This window comes from Oncorhynchus masou, chromosome 23 (assembly GCF_036934945.1).
Source record: "Oncorhynchus masou masou isolate Uvic2021 chromosome 23, UVic_Omas_1.1, whole genome shotgun sequence".
NCBI classification, from domain to species: domain Eukaryota; kingdom Metazoa; phylum Chordata; class Actinopteri; order Salmoniformes; family Salmonidae; genus Oncorhynchus; species Oncorhynchus masou.
Genome location: NC_088234.1, coordinates 15,648,885 through 15,668,040, shown reverse-complemented (window position 1 = coordinate 15,668,040; position 19,156 = coordinate 15,648,885). Strand labels below are relative to the sequence as shown.

The following is a 19,156-nucleotide window of genomic DNA, read 5'->3' as shown; positions in this document are numbered from 1 at the left end:
CGGAGACACCTGAAACCCCACCTCTTCAAGGAATACCTAGGATAGGATAAGTAATCTTCCCCCCCCTTAATGATTTAGATGCACTATTGTAAAGTGGCTGTTCCACTGGATGTCAGAAGGTGAATTCACCAATTTGTAAGTCGCTCTGGATAAGAGCGTCTGCTAAATGACTTAAATGTAAATGTAAATGTAAATATTTTCAGGACACAAAAACATTCATTAACGTATTTACATTAGCATTGACAATTAAATATGGGGATTGGATTGGAATAGTTTTACACTCTATATTATGTACATTTCAACAAATAATACAAAATAAACGTTAAGCAAATTATTATTCACGGGAAAAAAGATACACACAAAGTGGGGCAAAAAGTATTTAGTCAGCCACCAATTGTGCAAGTTCTCCCACTTAAAAAGATGAGAGGACTGTAATTTTCATCATAGGTACACTTCAACTATGACAGACAAAATTTGAAAAAAAAATTTTTCTCCAGAAAATCACATTGTAGGATTTTTAATTAATTTATTTGCAAATTATGGTGGAAAATAAGTATTTGATCAATAACAAAAGTTTATCTCAATACTTTGTTACATACCCTTTGTTGGCAATGACCGATTCTAAACAACGTTTGCCATGTTTCTGTCGATATTATGGAGTTAATTTGGAAAAAAGTTCTGCGTTGTAATGACTGAATTTTCTTTTTTTTCTTAGCAAAACGTGACGAACAAAACGGAGCGATTTCTCCTACACAAATAATCTTTTTGGAAAAACTGAACATTTGCTATCTGAGAGTCTCCTCATTGAAAACATCCGAAGTTCTTCAAAGGTAAATGATTTTATTTGAATGCTTTTCTTGTTTTTGTGAAAATGTTGCCTGCTGAATGCTAGGCTTAATGCTATGCTAGCTATCAATACTCTTACACAAATGCTTGTGTAGCTATGGTTGAAAAGCATATTTTGAAAATCTGAGATGACAGTGTTGTTAACAGAAGGCTAAGCTTGTGAGTCAATATATTTCTTTCATTTCATTTGATTTTCATGAATAGTTAACGTTGCGTTATGCTAATGAGCTTGAGGCCATGATTACGCTCCTGGATACGGGATTGCTCGACGCAAGAAGTTAAAGAAGAAGTTACAGGTCTGTGAGAGCCAGAAATCTTGCTTGTTTGTTTGTAGGTGACCAAATACTTATTTTCCACCATAATTTGCAAATAAATACATAAAAAATCCTACAATGTGATTTTCTGGATTTTTTTTCTCATTTTGTCTGTCATAGTTGAAGTGTACCTATGATGAAAATTACAGGCTTCTCTCATCTTTTTAAGTGGGAGAACTTGCACAATTGGTGACTGACTAAATACTTTTTTGCCCCACTGTATATTTCAATAAATATGCACGACTACAGTATATAACAAAATACAGTGTTATTGAACAAAAACAGCCAAATCAATAAAATGTTGTACTTGGATGTAAAGTCCTCATTTGGTAGTTCAGCAGATTTAAGGCAGAAGGTTGAAGAGGTTCCAACAAACCAACGTCATCAACAAGCCTGGAAAAACAAACAGACAAACAGGAAAATTATGTTTATTTTTCAAAAGGACATTTCAACAATGACACCTACTGGTTGAGTCAAGTGGTCATCAACAGCCTCAAAAGCATTATATCCTACAGACCACGGTGCAATGACCAGACTGTACAATGACCACACATAACAATGTCCACAGTCCACATTGACCACACTGTACAATGATCAAACAGCACAATGATCACACTGCACAATGACCACAGTCCACAATGACCACAGTGTAAAATGACCACAGTGTACGATGAGCACAGTGTACGATGACCACACTGCACGATGACCACACAGCACAATGACCACACTGTAAAAAGACAAAACTGCACAATTAAGACATGGCACAATGATCAGTTCTCAATGACCACAGTCCACATTGACCACAGTCCACAATGACCACAGTCCACAATGACCACAGTGTTCAATGACCACAGTCCACAATGACAGTCCACAATGACCACAGTCCACAATGACCACAGTCCACAATGACCACAGTCCACAATGACCACAGTGTTCAATGACCACACTGCACAACGACAACATTGAACGATAACCACAATACAAAATTACCACACTGCACAGTGACCACATTGTACAATGACAACACAGCCCAATGACCACAGTCCACAATGACCACAGTCCACAATGACCACAGTGTTCAATGACCACACTGCACAACGACAACATTGAACGATAACCACAATACAAAATTACCACACTGCACAGTGACCACATTGTATAATGACAACACAGCCCAATGACCACAGTCCACAATGACCACAATGTACAATGACCACAATGTACAATGACCACACTGCACAATGACCACTGTGTTCAATGACCACAGTCCACAACGACCACAGTCCACAATGACCACAGTCCACAATGACCAGCGTTCAATGACCACAGTTGACAATGACCACAGTCCACAATGGCAACGCTGCACAAAGACCACAGTCCACAATGACCACAGTGTTCAATGACCACAGTGTACAATGACCACACTGCAAAATGACCACACTGCAAAATGACCACACTGCACAATGACCACAATGCACAATGACCACACTGTACAATGACCACACTGCACAATGACCACACTGCACAATGGCCACACTGCACAATGACCACACTGCACAATGACAACACTGCACAATGACAACACCGCACAACGACTACAGGGTACAATGACCACAGTGTACAATGACCACACTGCACAATGACCACAGTCCACAATGACCACAGTGCACAATGACTACAGTGTAAAATCACCACACTTCACAATGACTTCACTGTACAATGACCACACTGTACAATGATCACACTGCACAATGACCACAGTCCACAATGACCGCAGTGTAAAAGACCACACTTCACAATGACCTCACTGTACAATTACCACACTGCACAATGACCACACTGCACAATGACCACACTGCACAATGACAACACTGCACAATGGCAACACTGCACAATGACCACACTGCACAATGACCACACTGCACAATGACCACACTGCACAATGACCACACTGCACAATGACCACACTGCACAATGGCAACACTGCACAATGACTACAGTGTAAAATGACCACACTTCACAATGACCTCACTGTACAATGACCACACTGCACAATGACCACACTGCACAATGACCACAGTCCACAATGACCACAGGGTACAATGACCACAGTGTACAATGACCACACTCTACAATGACCACACTGCACAATGACAACAGTCCACGATGACCCCAGTCCACAATGACCACAGTGTACAATGACCACAGTCCACAATGACAAGTGTACAATGACCACAAAGCGCATTGACCACAGTGTAAAATGACCACACAGGACAATGACCACAAAGGACAATGACCACAGTCCACAATGACCAAACTGCACAATAACCACAGTGAACAATGACCACAGTGTTCAATAACCACAGTCCACAATGACCACAGTGTACAATGACCCCAGTCCACAATGACCACAGTGTACAATGACCCCAGTCCACAATGACCACAGTGTACAATGACCACAGTCCACAGTGACCACAGTGTACAATGACCACAGTCCACAATGACCACAGTCCACATTGACCACAGTCCCGTCCACATTGACCACAGTGTACAATGAAGAGTGTACAAAGTGTATAATGACCACAGTCCACATTGACCACAGTCCACATTGACCACAGTCCACATGGACCACAGCACACAATGACCACAGCCCACAATGACCACAGCCCACAATGACCACAACCAACAAAGTGTACAATGACCACAGTCCACAATGACCACAGTCCACAAAGACCACAGTGTTCAATGACCACAGTCCACAATGACCACACAGTACAATGACCACAGTGTACAATGACCACAGTCCACAATGACCACAGTCCACAATGACCACAGTGTACAATGACCACAGTCCACAATGACCACAGTCCACAATGACCACAGTGTTCAATGACCACAGTTGACAATGACCACAGTCCACAATGTCCACAGTCTACAATGTCCACACTGCACAACGACCACAGTGTACAATGATCACACTGCACAAAGACCACACTTCACAATGACCACACTGCACAATGACCACACTGCACAATGACCACACTGCACAATGACCACACTTCACAATGACCACACTTCACAATGACCACACTGCACAATGACCACACTGCACAATGACCACACTGTACAATGACTACAGTGTAAAATGACCCCAGGGTACAATGACCACAGGGTACAATGACCACAGTGTACAATGACCACACTGCACAATGACCACAGTCCACAATGACCCCAGTCCACAATGACCACAGTGTACAATGACCACACAGCACAATGACCACACTGTAAAAAGACAAAACTGCACAATTAAGACATGGCACAATGATCAGTTCTCAATGACCACAGTCCACAACGAACACAGTCCACATTGACCACAGTGTACAATGACCACAGTCCACATTGACAACAGTGTACAATGACCACAGTCCACAATGACCACAGTGTTCAATGACCACAGTCCACAATGACAGTCCACAATGACCATAGTGTACAATGACCACAGTTCACAATGACCACAGTCCACAATGACCACAGTCCACAATGACCACAGCTCGTGATAAATGAACAAAAGTCGACTTCACTCACCGTGAAAAAGGGGTTTCCTACAGCTTGATGAAACCTGACTGGAGAGCCCTGTCAAAAGTGTGATGGAGGGAGAGCCAAGATCACCTGCAGGAGAAGAACAACTTCTTCTTTCCTAGGTGTGTGGTGTGGTGTGTGTGTGTGTGTGTGTGTGTGTGTGTGTGTGTGTGTGTGTGTGTGTGTGTGTGTGTGTGTGTGTGTGTGTGTGTACAAGTGCTCTTGCAAAAACAGCTGTGTCAGCATAGTCAACAAATGTACATTTTAAATAGCATTTTATGGTAGACATAAAAGCAGTAATTTAAGAACAAGCTCTCCTGAATCTTACCATTATCCTCAACAGATCCTCGGACAAAGAACACTTTTTGAAGACCAGTATCTATTACACATCTGGGTGTTAGGGTCAACATTTTGAGCAACAGTGGAGTCAAATGATCAGGGATGATGAAGTTCAATTGAAGTATTTTTATATTAGGATCATAAGCAAGTTCTTTGTCCGTCACCTCCAGCTGAAAGAAAAGTATGAAATAATCAAATGTTAAATAATGGAAGTTCAAACAGGACTGTCTTGTGCTCCCGAGTAGAAGTAATCCTCTGTATATGTAATTGGTAATATCACTAGAGACTTAAACTTACTTGTGTTTTGTTGATAAATGTGGCTCCATTGTAAAAGGCCTTTTGAACAGTAAATGTTCCACTTTCGTACACCACAATCACTGATTCAAACTGAAAAAATATCAACAATATTCATCATTTTTTGTTGTCGTAATTAATGAAGTATGTTTTGGTGATGAATGGAGAAGTTCCTGTAATGTCTAAGTATCTGATTATAAAAGGTTGATATGGGTTGCCATACACAAGGTCATTGGTTTGAATCCCATCCTAACATTAACAAATTGTAATTACTTGCCTTTATTTAACCAATCCCTAAACATACTTGCTTAAACTTTACCACTTCATTGCTGTCCTTCGAATAAAATGATATAAGGAAATCTGGATGTGTTGTGTTACCTTGATTTGATTAGTTAGCATTTCACTGATGATTCCCAGGTATCCCTTAAGTGTCTCTGCAGGTGCACTAATCTCCACTATGAAAGGTGGGTAGGTTGTGACAGAGATGTAGGTGCATTTCCTGGGGTCATCTCTAACATCGCAGCCCATTGGTCTAGAGTAGCGCTTTCTTTCTCTCAAACTCTGTGCTTAAAACAAATGTTTAAAAAAATTATATATACTGTATATATATATATATACAGTGCATTGGAAAAATACTCAAACCCCTTCCCTTTTTCCAAATTTGTTACAGCCTTGTTCTAAAATTCACTCAATATTTTTTCCCCTCATCAATCTACCACCTAATGGCAAAGCGAAAACAGTGTTGTTGTTGTTTTGTACATTTATTAAAAATTAGAAACAGAAATACCTTGCTAAAAAAGTTTTCAAATCCTTTGCCATGAGACTCGAGATTGAGCTTGGGGGCATCCTGCTTCCTTTGATCATCCTTGAGATGTTTCTACAACTTGATTGGAGTCCACCTGTGGTAAATTCAATTGATCTACATAAGGTCCAACTGTTGACAGTGCATGTCAGAGCAAAAACCAAGCCATGAGTTCAAAGAGCTCCGAGACAGGATTGTGTCGAGGCACAGATCTAGGGAAGGATACCACAACATTTTTCCAGCATTGTAGGTCCCTAGAGCACAGTGGCCTCGATCATTCTTAAATGGAAGAAGTTTAGAACCACCAAAACTCTTCCTAGAGCTGGCCGTATGGCCAAACTGAGCAACAGGGGTAGAAAGTCCTCGGTCAGGGAGATGACCAAGATCCCGATGGTCATTCTGACAGATCTCTGGAGTTCCTCTGTGGACATGGGAGAACCTTTCAGAAGGACAACCATCTTTGCAGCACTCCACCAATCAGGCCTTCATTGTAGAGTGGCTAGATGGAAGCCAATCCTCAGCGAAATACACAATACATCCCACTTGGAGTTTGCCAAAAGGCACCTAATGACTCTCAAGCCATGAGAAACAAGATTCTCTGGTCTGATGAAACGAAAATGTAACACTTTGGCCTGAATTCCAAGCGTCACGTCTGGAGGAAACCTGGCACCATCCCTATGGTGAAGCATGGTGATGGCAGCATCATGCTGGGGGGATGTTTTTAAGCAGCAGGGACTGGTCAACTAATCATGATCGAGGCAAAGTGGAACGGAGCAAAGTACAGAGAGATCCTTGAAGAAATCCTGCTCCAAAGAGCTCAGGACCTCAGACTGTGGTGAAGGATCACCTTCCAAAAGGACAATGACCCTAAGCACACAGCCAAGACAACGCAGGAGTGGCTTCGGGACAAGAATGTCCTTGTGTGGCCCAGACAGAGAGACCTGTGCAGTAACAATCCACATCCAACCTGACAGAGATTGAGAGGATCTGCAGAGAAGAATGGGAGAAACTCCCCAAATACAGGTGTGCCAAGCTTGTAGCATCATACCCAAGAAGACTTGAGGCTGTAATCGCGGCCAAAGGTGCTTCAACAAAATACTGTGTAAAGGGTCTGCATACTTATGTAAATGTGATATTTCCATTTTTTTAACCTATATAAATTAGCAAACATTTCTAAAAACCTGTTTTTGCTTTGTCATTATGGGGTATTGTGTGTAGATTGACGAGGGAAAAAACGATTTAATACATTTTAGAATAAGGCTGTAATGTAACAAAATGTTTTAAAAAATCAAGGGGTCCGAATACTTTCCGAAGGAACTGTATACAGATTTTTGGGGGTTTTGACATGAATACACTTTGGGCCTTGACTAACCCTGGACATACAGCCTGACCAGGAAAGTCTCAGCACTTAGTGACAGCACAAAATTGGCACCACCTCATACTACTGATGACAGATTCAAATACATGCCGACTCGTTACAACCTTGGCTTTAAGCACAACATTTTCGTCCCTGTGTGACAAAGAGAAAGTGGTCTTGTTTGATTGCTATGAAATTAAACTTTTTCATGTTGAGAGCTAGCGCAACACTAGCGCAACACTAACGCAACACTAACGCAACACTCAACAATGCCTGCTAAATTGAATTTAAATAGTACAAGTACTATGTATCTATACTTGTGTCTGAGGACATTACCGTAAGTCTAAGAGGAGTTGTAGCAGTAGCAGTAGTTGGAGTTGTTGACGTATTAGGAGTCAGAGGAGTAGGACTAGGAATAGCAAATGTAGCAGTAGGAGGCATAGGAGTAGGACTTGGAGTAGCAGATATAGCAGTAGGAGTCATAGTTGTGCTGTTCAGAACTGTTTGGGATAGGTCCAGTAGATGTTGTGTTAGGAGCTGTAGTTGTTGTAGTGGGAGCTGTAGTTGTTGTAGTGGGAGTTGTAGTTGTTGTAGTAGGAGCTGTAGTTGTTGTAGTGGGAGTTGTAGTTGTTGTAGTAGGAGCTGTAGTTGTTGTGGTTGGAGATTTAGTTGAGCAATAGTTGTTGTTGTAGTAGGATCAGTAGTTGTTGTAGTAGGATCAGTAGTTGTTGTAGTAGGATCAGTAGTTGTTGTAGTAGGATCAGTAGTTGTTGTAGTAGGATCAGTAGTTGTTGTAGTAGGAACAGTTGTTGTTGTAGGAGGAGCTGTATTTGTTGTTGTAGGACGAGCTGTAGTTGTTGTTGTAGTAGGATAAGTAGTTGTTGTAGTAGGATCAGTAGTTGTTGTAGTAGGATCAGTAGTTGTTGTAGTAGGAACAGTAGTTGTTGTAGTAGGAACAGTAGTTGTTGTAGTAGGAACAGTAGTTGTTGTAGTAGGATCAGTAGTTGTTGTAGGAGGATCAGTAATTGTTGTAGTAGGAACAGTAGTTGTTGTAGTAGGATCAGTAGTTGTTGTAGTAGGAACAGTAGTTGTTGTAGTAGGAACAGTAGTTGTTGTAGTAGGAACAGTAGTTGTTGTAGTAGGATCAGTAGTTGTTGTTGTTTGAGCTCTTGTTGTGGTGACAGCTGAGGCCCGTCGGTTTACAGTCACGCTCGGCACTGCAATCCAAAATACACTGGAGGTCTGCATAAATGTTGACCTTGAAGAGGAAGACGGATAATAGTACCAATATTAGACTGCACACAAAATTCCTGCACTGTTCTCAAATTATTCTGCAGATCATCCATTTCTGGAAAACCTGGGAGTTTTGGGAAAGTTTCTGGAATTTTGCAACCAAGAGCAAACATTTAGAGGCTTATCACTGGGTAAAACTAGTTTAATCAACGTTCTTTCTTGTAATTTCAACCCCAAATATATATGTGATGACACTGAATCACCATAGAAAATCGAATGGGTTTGGAGGAAGTCATCAACGTAAGGTCATTTCGACAACACAACCAACGGTAAATGAAATCTAGATGCTGAACTGTTGTCTGTGCCGTTGCATCATGCACCAAAATGTTTTTATACTACAAATAGATATATAGTACCGTTGTGCTTTCAATAGGCATGGCACCTCTGCAAACATTTTTGACAAAATATGTTATTTCAGTTGCGTCCTACAGAAAAATCATGTCAAAAAGAACTGTGTCGTGTTTGTGATGGTTTTAGCAGAGACTTTGGTTGCCAAATGCCAGTAACTTCCAACCAGGATTTCTGGAGAACCTGGGAATTTGGGGAAAGTTACTGTAATTGTTCAACTCCAGTAGAGACTCACTTGACTATGATGTTGCCCAATGAGGATGAGGATGGTGCTGTCCAGGTGACTGTTACTGATGATCTAGGAAGATTGTTGTTTTGACTCACCCCAGAGGCCTAACAATAAAACAACAGGTAATGTCAATCACTAGAGGACAATGATCTTGGTACATTGATGTAAGGTAAGACACTGATCAATGCTTATTGGTGGGTCTAGCTATAGTACGTAAAGGTAACAAACAGTAAATCTGGAATCCACCAACTAGATTTCTGGAAAACCTTGGAATTTTGGGAAGTTACCGGAATTTTTGCAACCCTACTTTTCAGCACTGTGTAGCCGGACCAGTAAAATCTCTCCTATTATTGGGCTCAAGTCAGTTTCATTTGACGTATTGATGAGTCAATATAGTCCAATAAATCAGTGGGTAAATTGGTAACAGTGAAGACTATGGACAGAATGTCCTGTGCTGTATTGTAACTAGGGTTACAAAATAACAGAAACTCTCCCAAAATGTCCCAGGTTTTCCAGAAATCTCAGTTGGAGGATCTCATGATTCAGGAGGGTAGGAGCAGGGTGGGAATCCTCCAACTGGGGAAATTTTGGGAATTTTATAACCCTAACAGTAACTCACTGCAATCCCATTGCAAGGCACAAGAATGATCCTAGTTCCACTGCCCAGAGAGAACGTTCCCACAGGCTTGTTCTGTCCTTCCTCGTGGGCCACCAGTAGAAACCCTTTATAGGTGAAAGTTCCTGACAGAGTCACTGAGAAAGAGAGAGAGGTAGAAAGGGAGAGAGAGAAATTGAAAAAGGGAGAGAGAAGGAGAAAGAAAGAGAAATTGAGTGCTAAAACGCTGGACGACATGTCCTTGGACTAAGTCATGATTCCCTGCCTCTTAGCAATCTTATATTGTCATATTAACTGTGCAGGAATATGCTATGTGAAAAGTTTACATCTGAGCAGGGACAGACTGCCAAAGGTCAATTCTGGTAAATGGTCTATCTCAAATAAAATCACATGCGCCGAATACAACAAGTGTAGACTTTACCGTGACATGCTTACTTACAAGCCCTTAACCAACAATGCAGTTCAAGAAGAACAAAATATTTACCAAGTAGACTAAAAATAAAAGGTAACAATAAAAAGTAACACAATAAGCCCTGTTAAAATGTTGATTTAAATTTACTCACAAAATATTATAAATGTCCAGACAGATTACTGTTCCCACTCCGTTCCTTCGTCTGAGCCAATACGGTATGTATCGGGTAAGCCCAATAGTGTGTTTCCACCATCTCAGTGACTCACCTTGGATGGTGTCTCCTGGCTGGTAGTTGGTCTGGTTGACAGTGACAGTGTATGGTGAGGAAGAGCTCTGCCCTGTGCTGCCATGAAAACTATTACCAGGTAGCATTGAGCCACACTGAGAAGCAATGGAAGATCCTCCCCCACTGAAAGCCTCCACTTGTAAAGCAGTCAGAGAGAGGAGAAGGCAGAGAAAACCCACCATTTCCCTAGAGAGAGAGAGAGAGAGAGAGAGAGAGAGAGAGAATAGGATAAATGAATCCATTTACAAAGACACATCTATAAATGACAATATTTCTAATGGGAATATAGCTGTTTTGTAACTACAAACATACAGTATATAGGTAATGTTTCCCTGGCAGTACAGACAATGGAACTCAAACACCTGTGGAAATATAAACTCTGACCTGTTGTCATTAAAGCTCTCTTGTTCATACAGAAAGTTTAACAGTAGCAACAACTATATAACTAGTCAGAATTACACTGTAATAATAATTACATTGAAATAACCAACCTATAATGTTAACAAATAAAGGTAGGGAAAACCCCCTGGAATGATCTTAATATAAGAGCATACATGAGCCTCCATGTTAGAAGACATTGAAACAAATATCCAGTCTTGTTCAATAGAACTTCATACAAAAAAATACAAGTATTCAGGTGAATTGTTTGGTGCCAAATAATGTATTAGTCTATTTATTATCTATCTCTAGCATGACGTCTTAAACCCTAATTTCTAACGTTACTGAGGACGATTACCATTATTGCTATTAAAACAACAAAAATACATTACAAAGAATGGGTGCTCACATCAGTGGGTGCTCTGGTCAGTGGGAGCACTGTCCCCACTTGCCTAAGATGCCAGCATGGCGAAGCCCCCTGCCCAAAGGGATTTTCCAGGGCGGGAAGGACCAAGCCCTGCCTGACGCCCAGGCTGGTATGGAAGAGAGTGCACCCATATGTCACGCCCTGAACAGTTTCACCATATGTCCACATCCCTCTAGGTGTTGCTCGTATTCCCCATTATCCCTTGTGTATTTATACCTGTGTTTTCTGTCTGTCTCTGCCAGTTCCTCTTGTTTGTTCAAGCTTACCATCGTTTGTCCTGTCAGCTCCTGTCTTTTCCTAGTCTCTGGTTTTCTCATCCTCCTGGTTTTTGACCCTTGCCTGTCCTGACCCTGTACCCATCCGCCTTACCTCTGCCTGTCCCTGACTCTTAGCCTGTCTGCCGTCCTGTACCTTGCTCCTGCCCTGGATTATCGACCCCTGCCTTCCTTTGACCTGTCGTTTGTCTGTCCCATGATTGCAGACACCTATGTCTTTTGGCACTGTGCGGACGAGTCATCCCGCGATGTTTGTGATCGTACCCTGATGAGGACAGCTTGGCTGTCGTAACGTTGGTAATTAAGTTTTTGCATCTGAGCTCCTAGAGTGTGCAGCTCTCTTTTATTTTCAAGTTTTATACTCTGCTAAGCCAGCACCTCGCCTAAATAGGTGTGCGTTTCTTTTTCTTCTAGATTCCATTGTTACAATAAACATTGTTACTTCACACCGTCTGCACTTGGGTTTTACCTTGATTCCTGATACCATAACCACGACGACCAGCACACACCTCTCAGACCGTGAAACCAAAACACAAAACATATATAACTAAACACACATTCTCACCCTGATTGGAGGAGATCAAACATTTATACTGTTCATGTGTCTATGTATTTATTCCAACACTCATTAATTCCAACCTTCAGACAATCACAGATCAACCCATCTTTCCCAGTAAATCATCATCCTACCATTTTCTCCGGCATCACTTCCCTCCATTCACTAGTGGCTGACAATTATTTGTTAAAATATGGCTTACCGGGTTGATTTAACTTCAGCTAGACGAGTGTTGAATTGAACTGTTTCAAGGACATGATATACAACCGAGTGTGAATCAGAGCTTGGCACACAGACACCATATATATCAGGTCCCATGTCATGGTAAAAAAATAAATACCTGTCTTCATCTACTTATCAAGAACTCCACTTCCTTGTGACCTAATAACACACACACGCACGCACGCACACGCACGCACACACACACACACACACACACACACACACACACACACACACACACACACACACACACACACACACACACACACACACACACACACACACACACACACACACACACACACACACACACACACACACTTGTTTGACATGTTTTTGAGTGCTCCTGGGCAAGGTTCTATAGCTGTGACATGACAATAAATGTTCATGTTGAAATATCACAGTAGATTGTTGTTTATCTTGCAAAATGTTTCATGTAGCTGTTGAAGACATATAATTAACAAGGAAGGTCCTACAGTAAGGTATTATATATGGATCTTAATGTAGGTCCTGCCCTATGAAGCAATAAAAGCTGCATTGTTTCCAAATATAGTTTTATTTACTTTTGACATGCCTTACACAGGAAGAATTCCAGTCTGACTCTGAGTCAAGTCTGGTTGGTTTTACATTTTTATCTAATAGAAGAACCAAGTAAACAACCAAATAATAGGACGCTGACGCATAGATTCCCTTTGTCATCAAGTCTCTGTTGACACGGCAATGACAAATCATGCAACACATTTGGAAAACCCACAACAAGAAAGCTCTAATTAAATGTTTCCTCATTATGATTTATGATCGGAATCCAGAAGCCAAGTAACTCTACTCTTGAATTGTATTGCAATAGAATATAATCTCCTCCCCTCAAGTTGTAACGCTCGCCCTCTTCTTCTGACGAGGAGTAAGAGATATCGGACCAGTGTGCAGTGTGGTAAGTGTCTATAACGATACTTTATTTACATGAACACTTAACTACAATATAACAACGTGAAATACCGAAACAAACGAAACAGTCCCGTGTGGCACAAACACTGACACGGAAAATAATCACCCACAACCCAACAGTGAAACCAGGCTACCTAAATATGGTTCTCAATCAGGGACAACGATTGGCAGCTGCCTCTGATTGAGAACCATACCAGGCAAACACAGAAATCCCAAAACATAGAAAAAGGAACATAGACAACCCACCCAACTCACGCCCTGACCATACTAAACAAAGAGATAACAAAAGAACTAAGGTCAGAACTTGACACAAGTATACTTTTTCTTTATATTTTTTATTTCCACCTTCACCTTTTTCTTATTTTCTAGCCTTTAGAATAAGTTTCTTCCAGGTCTCTGAATATTTCACCGTACTCTCTATGCCAAATGTCCTCCCCTATATGATTTAGAAACCAAGTTGCCTCTCTCATCTCTCTCTGCCCTCTCAGGTCCCGAAACAGTGTGGATTTTCTATAGCAGCAGACGGCCATAGAGAGGCACTGTGTAGCTCCAGAGTCTCCCCCTAAAACTAGTTAGGGTGTAAAACGCAATATCAATCAACTAACAATTGCAACTCTGTTCATGTGCAGCAACTTGTTAGGGTTAGGGCCAGTTTTGGCGTTTAAGGTTAGGGTTAGAGTTATGGTTGGGGGGACAGGAATAGGTTATGGTAAGGTTAGGGCTAGGGTTAGTGAATAGTCAGATGAACAATTTCTTAAAGTTTGTTGAGAAAGTAGGGGGACTTATCTAAAAAAGTGCTACAAAAAAAAAATTCAATATATTTATTTAAAGATTAGAATAAGGGTCCAGAGAGTTTTATGGACGACATCGTCTTCTTGTACTTTGAATATTGAAATGCATTTGTTGTGTTCCATGCCTTTACAGAGAGTAATATGTTGACTAAACAGAGTACAAGAGGAGAAGCTATGATTTACATGTTGCTAAGGCAACATAAATTGACGTGATAGATTATCAGACTTCCTCCATAAAGTATAGTGATGAAGAGACATGCAGGCAGACCTTGGAGAGAGGAGTCACTCCACTGATCAAGACTGACTGAGATATCCTACTATTAAGAGGTGAGTGAGATACTTTTTACCGTAGTATCTCAAAACATTTTCCTCTCTATTTCTAATCTTATTGGAAAGTGGTAGCTTTTGAATGCACCACTAGCTGAAACAATACATTTCCACCAGTGGTGGAAAAAGTATTACATTGTCATACTTGATTAAAAGTATCAGGACTCAGGATAAGACCCAGATGCAGACAGATTGAATCACAGATGTTTATTTACTAAACAGGTTGCAGGCAAATGACAGGTCAAGGGCAGGCAGAGGTCAGTAATCCAGGGCAGAGTCAGTAAGGTACAGAACGGCAGGCAGGCTCAGGGTCAAGGCAGGCAGAGGTCGGTAATCCAGGGCAGAGTCAGTAAGGTACAGAACGGCGGGCAGGTTCAGGGCAGGCAGAATGGTCAAAACCTGATGAACTACAAAATAGGGACAAGCGCAAACAGGAGTACAGCAACAAACAAAAAACACGCTGGTCGGCTTGACGAGACAAGACGGACTGGCAACAGACAAACAGAAAACACGCTGGTCGGCTTGACGAGACAACAGACAAACAGACAAACACCATTTCTGCGTTGCGGATAATTAATGTTTGAGGCTTTACTTTACTGAGATGTATAAAATGTCTATATTCGAGGAGTGCCCACTGCACTTCACTCATGAATATGCAGCTCAAGTATGCATATATTTGCGCAGTCTTGCAAGAATTGGAACATTTTCTTGTTGTTTTCCTTACACATAATCACTTTGGACATGTGTGCGTTCCTATCAAAGTAAGTTCCTTATTTTCTGTATATCGTGTTGTCGTTTCCACCGTAGGCACCTGCAGTATTGCAATGAAACAGCAGGTGTAACAGGGTTATATGGGTGATTCCCCTTGCCACTTTATTGTTAAGCCAATGGGTTTTTGGTTTGCGTTTGTCTTGCCTTCACCTACTCAACATGGCATCTTATTGGCTGGTTTGTGTAGCTTGCTTACGAGGGGGGATGTTCCAGTTAGAATCGTCCCAGTGAACAAGCACCAAACCAGCGGTAAGTTGTTGGTTGCAAAGCACTGTACATCAAAAGTGACTTTTATACTCTCAAGTGATGATTTAAATGTACAATTTATATCAAATTGTTTGTAAATGTTATTCGAACATCACACATAAGATGCAGCGGTTTTTGGAGAATATTTGTTGTGCATTTTGTTGTAAAGAATTCCCAACCGTACTAGCTAGCAACTTACTGTGTCTGGGGGGGGGGGGTCATATATTTTGTACAGTATTTTGTACAGTGCGTGAGTGCAGAGTTGGATGGTGAGATGTGCATTGCATGACGTGCAATTTTGTGCCGTTCCTATCAGGTACATTGTTGAAGATATTATATTGTATATTGTAATTGTATTATTTTGGTAACTAGCCCAGTGAACAAACACCAAACCAGCGAATAAAGCTACATGACTGGTGCTACAGGTTGGAGTTCCGTGTCGATGACTGATTGTACACAACGCAAGAAGAGTACTGTTACAGTGGTGCCGTGACCGTTCTTCTGGATCGGATTATCCTTCGCTGGATTTCCATCTCAGAACTTCGCCGTGGTTGCTGTTGAAGAATCAGATAAGACGTTGCTGGTGCAGTTCATGGCGATATCGCATTTCGCCACAAGATGGCGCCACTAGAACGTTTTATTATCGCAATTGATGATTTCTCTGGCTGAGGCTCTTCACAGATAAAGGATAACTTTTGTGTTACTTGTTTATTTGCAATTCTGATGTATATCTGATATAAGTAGGGTGAGTTTTACCAGTGTACTAGATATAGGTTAGATTTTGACGTGAGGTTAAACTATATATATATATATATATATATATATATATATATATATATATATATATATATATATATATATACATATATATATATATATATATATATATATATATATATATATATATATATATATATATATATATATATATATATATATATATATATATATATATATATGTATATGTATATGTTTTGCTATTTACATTTTTATTAGGGTGTTGATTTCCCATTGTTAAAATGGAAGGTGTTGGGAGAGGTAGGGGTTTTCTGTCATTTAATCTGTTACCATCTGTTGGTAGGGGTTCAGCCAAAATTCCAGTTACTTCTACACCTATGCCCAAACTGGAGGGTTTTGATGATAGGTTACCCATGGACACGCCCGAGGATGTGTATGAAAGAGTTTTGCCAAATACAGGGAGTGGGGAGGTCTCCATGGATTTCATAGCAGACATAGTACAGCAGATTGGTCATTCCATTGGGGAGAACATTGCCTCCTGTTTGGAGTCAAAGGCAATTGTTGGACATGTTGGGGACAATGTTATGGGGAGTGTATGCAGCTCGAGGGGTATGGATGTGTCAGGCCTGAACCTGTTATTGAAGTCTGATATCAGGGAACCGGTGTACTTTCGGGGGGGATGGCTCTGAAAAGTGCACAGTGCATGAGTGGGAGGATGTGGTAATGGTTTACATGCGTAAGAGGGGCGTGTCTGTGATGGACCAAGCAGTTGAGGTTATGGGCAGGCTTATGGGAAGGGCCCGCGATGTTGTTAAAGTTGGCATGCGCAGCAATCCCTCCATTGATTTATCTAAAGGCCCGAGTCCCATCTTTGACATACTGAAACAACATTTTAGTGACACTGTTTTTTCAAGCCCCTTGCTGACTTTTATGCCACATTACCTCTGACTGATGAACAACCATTTGAATATTGGCTCAGACTGAACAGGGCTATGGAGGTTGCTGAAGATTGTCTAAAGAGACAGGAAAAAAGTGTTGAAGACCCATCTCGTGAGCTCACAGTCATGTTTATCAGTCATTGCCCTAATGCTGAACTGTCGCTTATCTTTAAGTGCAAGCCATTACAGCAGTGGACTGCTGCAGATGTTCATGAGAGGCTGGATGAATACAGGAGGGAGCGGAGGTACTCTCACTTATCTAAATTGACCCCAGCCATCGCAACAATGAAGCAGGAAGTTGGTGCTGTCATGCCGATCACCATGCCTGCTGTGAGAACCCACATGGAAGTACCCAATACGTTGCCTTACCCAGCCCAGACTATTCAGGGCTCAGCTGAGCCGATGGAACGTATCCTTGCAATGCTGGAGCGTGTGCTGGAGCAGAGGCCACAACAGTCTGACCACAAGTTCCAAAAAGGGAATGGGAGCAAAGTGAAGTCTAATGGGCCATGTAACGTGTGCAGGGATGCTGGACATGATACTTACTTTCACTGCAGGGCCAATCACCTCTGCTTTCTTTGTCATGTAGCTGGCCACGCACGCTCTCAGTGCCCCAAGGCCGCAGCTCTGAGCACAGCTGGTGGAGTCCCTACAGTAATCACTGCTCAGCTCCCGGAAAACTAGTAAGCCTGCATGTAGAAGGGGAGAGTGTTGGGCCTTTTGTAGAGTCCCCATCAGTGAGAGCTGTTGATTTGGAGTCTGTATATAAGTGTTTGTGACGAAATGGAGACTGAGAAGAGTATCATAATGCAGAACACACAGAGACTTTCCCCGTATGATGATTTATTCTATGCCAAGGTGTTAATAGGAGGAGAAGTAGAAGTGAGAGCTATGCTTGACAGTGGATCCATGGCTTGTACCTTGTGCTCTAGGGTCTTACCTGAACTGTTGCATGCAGGAGTGTTGAAAAGTCCATAATTGAGTCCTACAGAGGTAGTCTTGGTTGGTTGTGGTGGGTTGAAGATGAGGCCTTTGGGAGTATGTGAGCTGGAGTTGGAGGTGCACGGATGTAGAGTTGCTGTGCTTACACTGGTGGTTGAAGGCCAGAGTGATGACCTCATCTTGGGCAGCAATCTCCTAAAGCACTTGATTCGCCACCTGAAGACGGATGGAGATCTCTGGAAGAGGGTTTATACTCCTGTGTGTGACGGGGGTGAGGAGAGCAAGCTAATCGATATGATGGCTAATGTGGAGAGATGGAGAGACAGTGAAGTACCTGACAAAGTTGGAACTGTGAGACTAAAAGGGGCTGTGACTCTAGAGCCTATGCAGGAGCACTTAGTCTGGGGCAGAGTACGAATCAGCTGGCAGTGCTGTTGTCATTGAGCCCAGCAGTTCAAGGTCAACACCAAGGTCAATACTGGTAGGGAGGACAGTAGCTCTATTGCGGGGGGATGGATGGCTCCCTGTTAGAGTGATAAAGCCTTCTCAGAAGACAGTGACATTGAGACGAAACGCCACTCTAGCCGATGTCTTTCCTTGCATGGCTCTAGAGGACTTTGACTGTTCGTGTGTGAATGATGATTCATCAGCAGCTTTACAGCAGCAAGTGCAGAGAATGGCTGATATACTCACTGACTGCCAAGATGACTTGACACTGACCAGCCAACTTCCCGATACTGACGGACCTGACAGTTCAAGCGATCCTGAGGTCTTACGTGACTTAGGTTTGACTGATATTGATGTCCCCTCCTGTCAAGCGTCTCCTGCTGGTAAGAAGAAACTCATCCAGCTCATAGCTGAGTACCAGTCTATTTTTTCCAGGCA

General features: G+C 41.8%; 1 protein-coding gene across 6 annotated transcripts; it reads right to left on the bottom strand.

Moving 5' to 3' along the window:
- Nucleotides 1-1,360: 1,360 nt before the first annotated feature.
- LOC135510420 (mucin-3A-like) lies at nucleotides 1,361-12,663 on the bottom strand. 6 transcript variants are annotated; one of them, XM_064931316.1, is made up of 11 exons: nucleotides 12,554-12,663; nucleotides 12,265-12,304; nucleotides 10,696-10,901; nucleotides 10,021-10,154; nucleotides 9,408-9,505; nucleotides 7,868-8,789; nucleotides 5,751-5,933; nucleotides 5,376-5,465; nucleotides 5,068-5,248; nucleotides 4,746-4,829; nucleotides 1,361-1,553 (listed from the first exon to the last, which is right to left on the bottom strand). In XM_064931316.1, the coding sequence occupies exons 3-11, from the start codon at nucleotides 10,895-10,897 to the stop codon at nucleotides 1,504-1,506; spliced, it is 1,944 nt and encodes a 647-aa protein (XP_064787388.1). In that variant the 5' UTR covers nucleotides 10,898-10,901; nucleotides 12,265-12,304; nucleotides 12,554-12,663; the 3' UTR covers nucleotides 1,361-1,503. The 6 variants fall into 6 exon arrangements, with proteins under 6 accessions (XP_064787388.1, XP_064787392.1, XP_064787391.1 ...); XM_064931320.1 differs by lacking the exon at nucleotides 12,265-12,304 and adding an exon at nucleotides 6,160-6,271 and having other exon boundaries at nucleotides 5,751-5,938; XM_064931319.1 differs by lacking the exon at nucleotides 12,265-12,304 and having other exon boundaries at nucleotides 5,751-5,938.
- Nucleotides 12,664-19,156: the final 6,493 nt, after the last annotated feature.

Excerpts from the sequence above, each read along its gene's own strand:
- LOC135510420 (XM_064931316.1), bottom strand. The coding sequence starts at position 10,897 with ATGGTGGGTTTTCTCTGCCTTCTCCTCTCTCTGACTGCTTTACAAGTG. Across the intron at positions 9,506-10,020 it reads TGCCTTGCAATGGGATTGCA|GCCTCTGGGGTGAGTCAAAA; the intron begins GTGAGTTACTGT and ends TTTTATTGTTAG. Across the intron at positions 8,790-9,407 it reads TTGGGCAACATCATAGTCAA|GTCAACATTTATGCAGACCT; the intron begins GTGAGTCTCTAC and ends TTCCTCTTCAAG.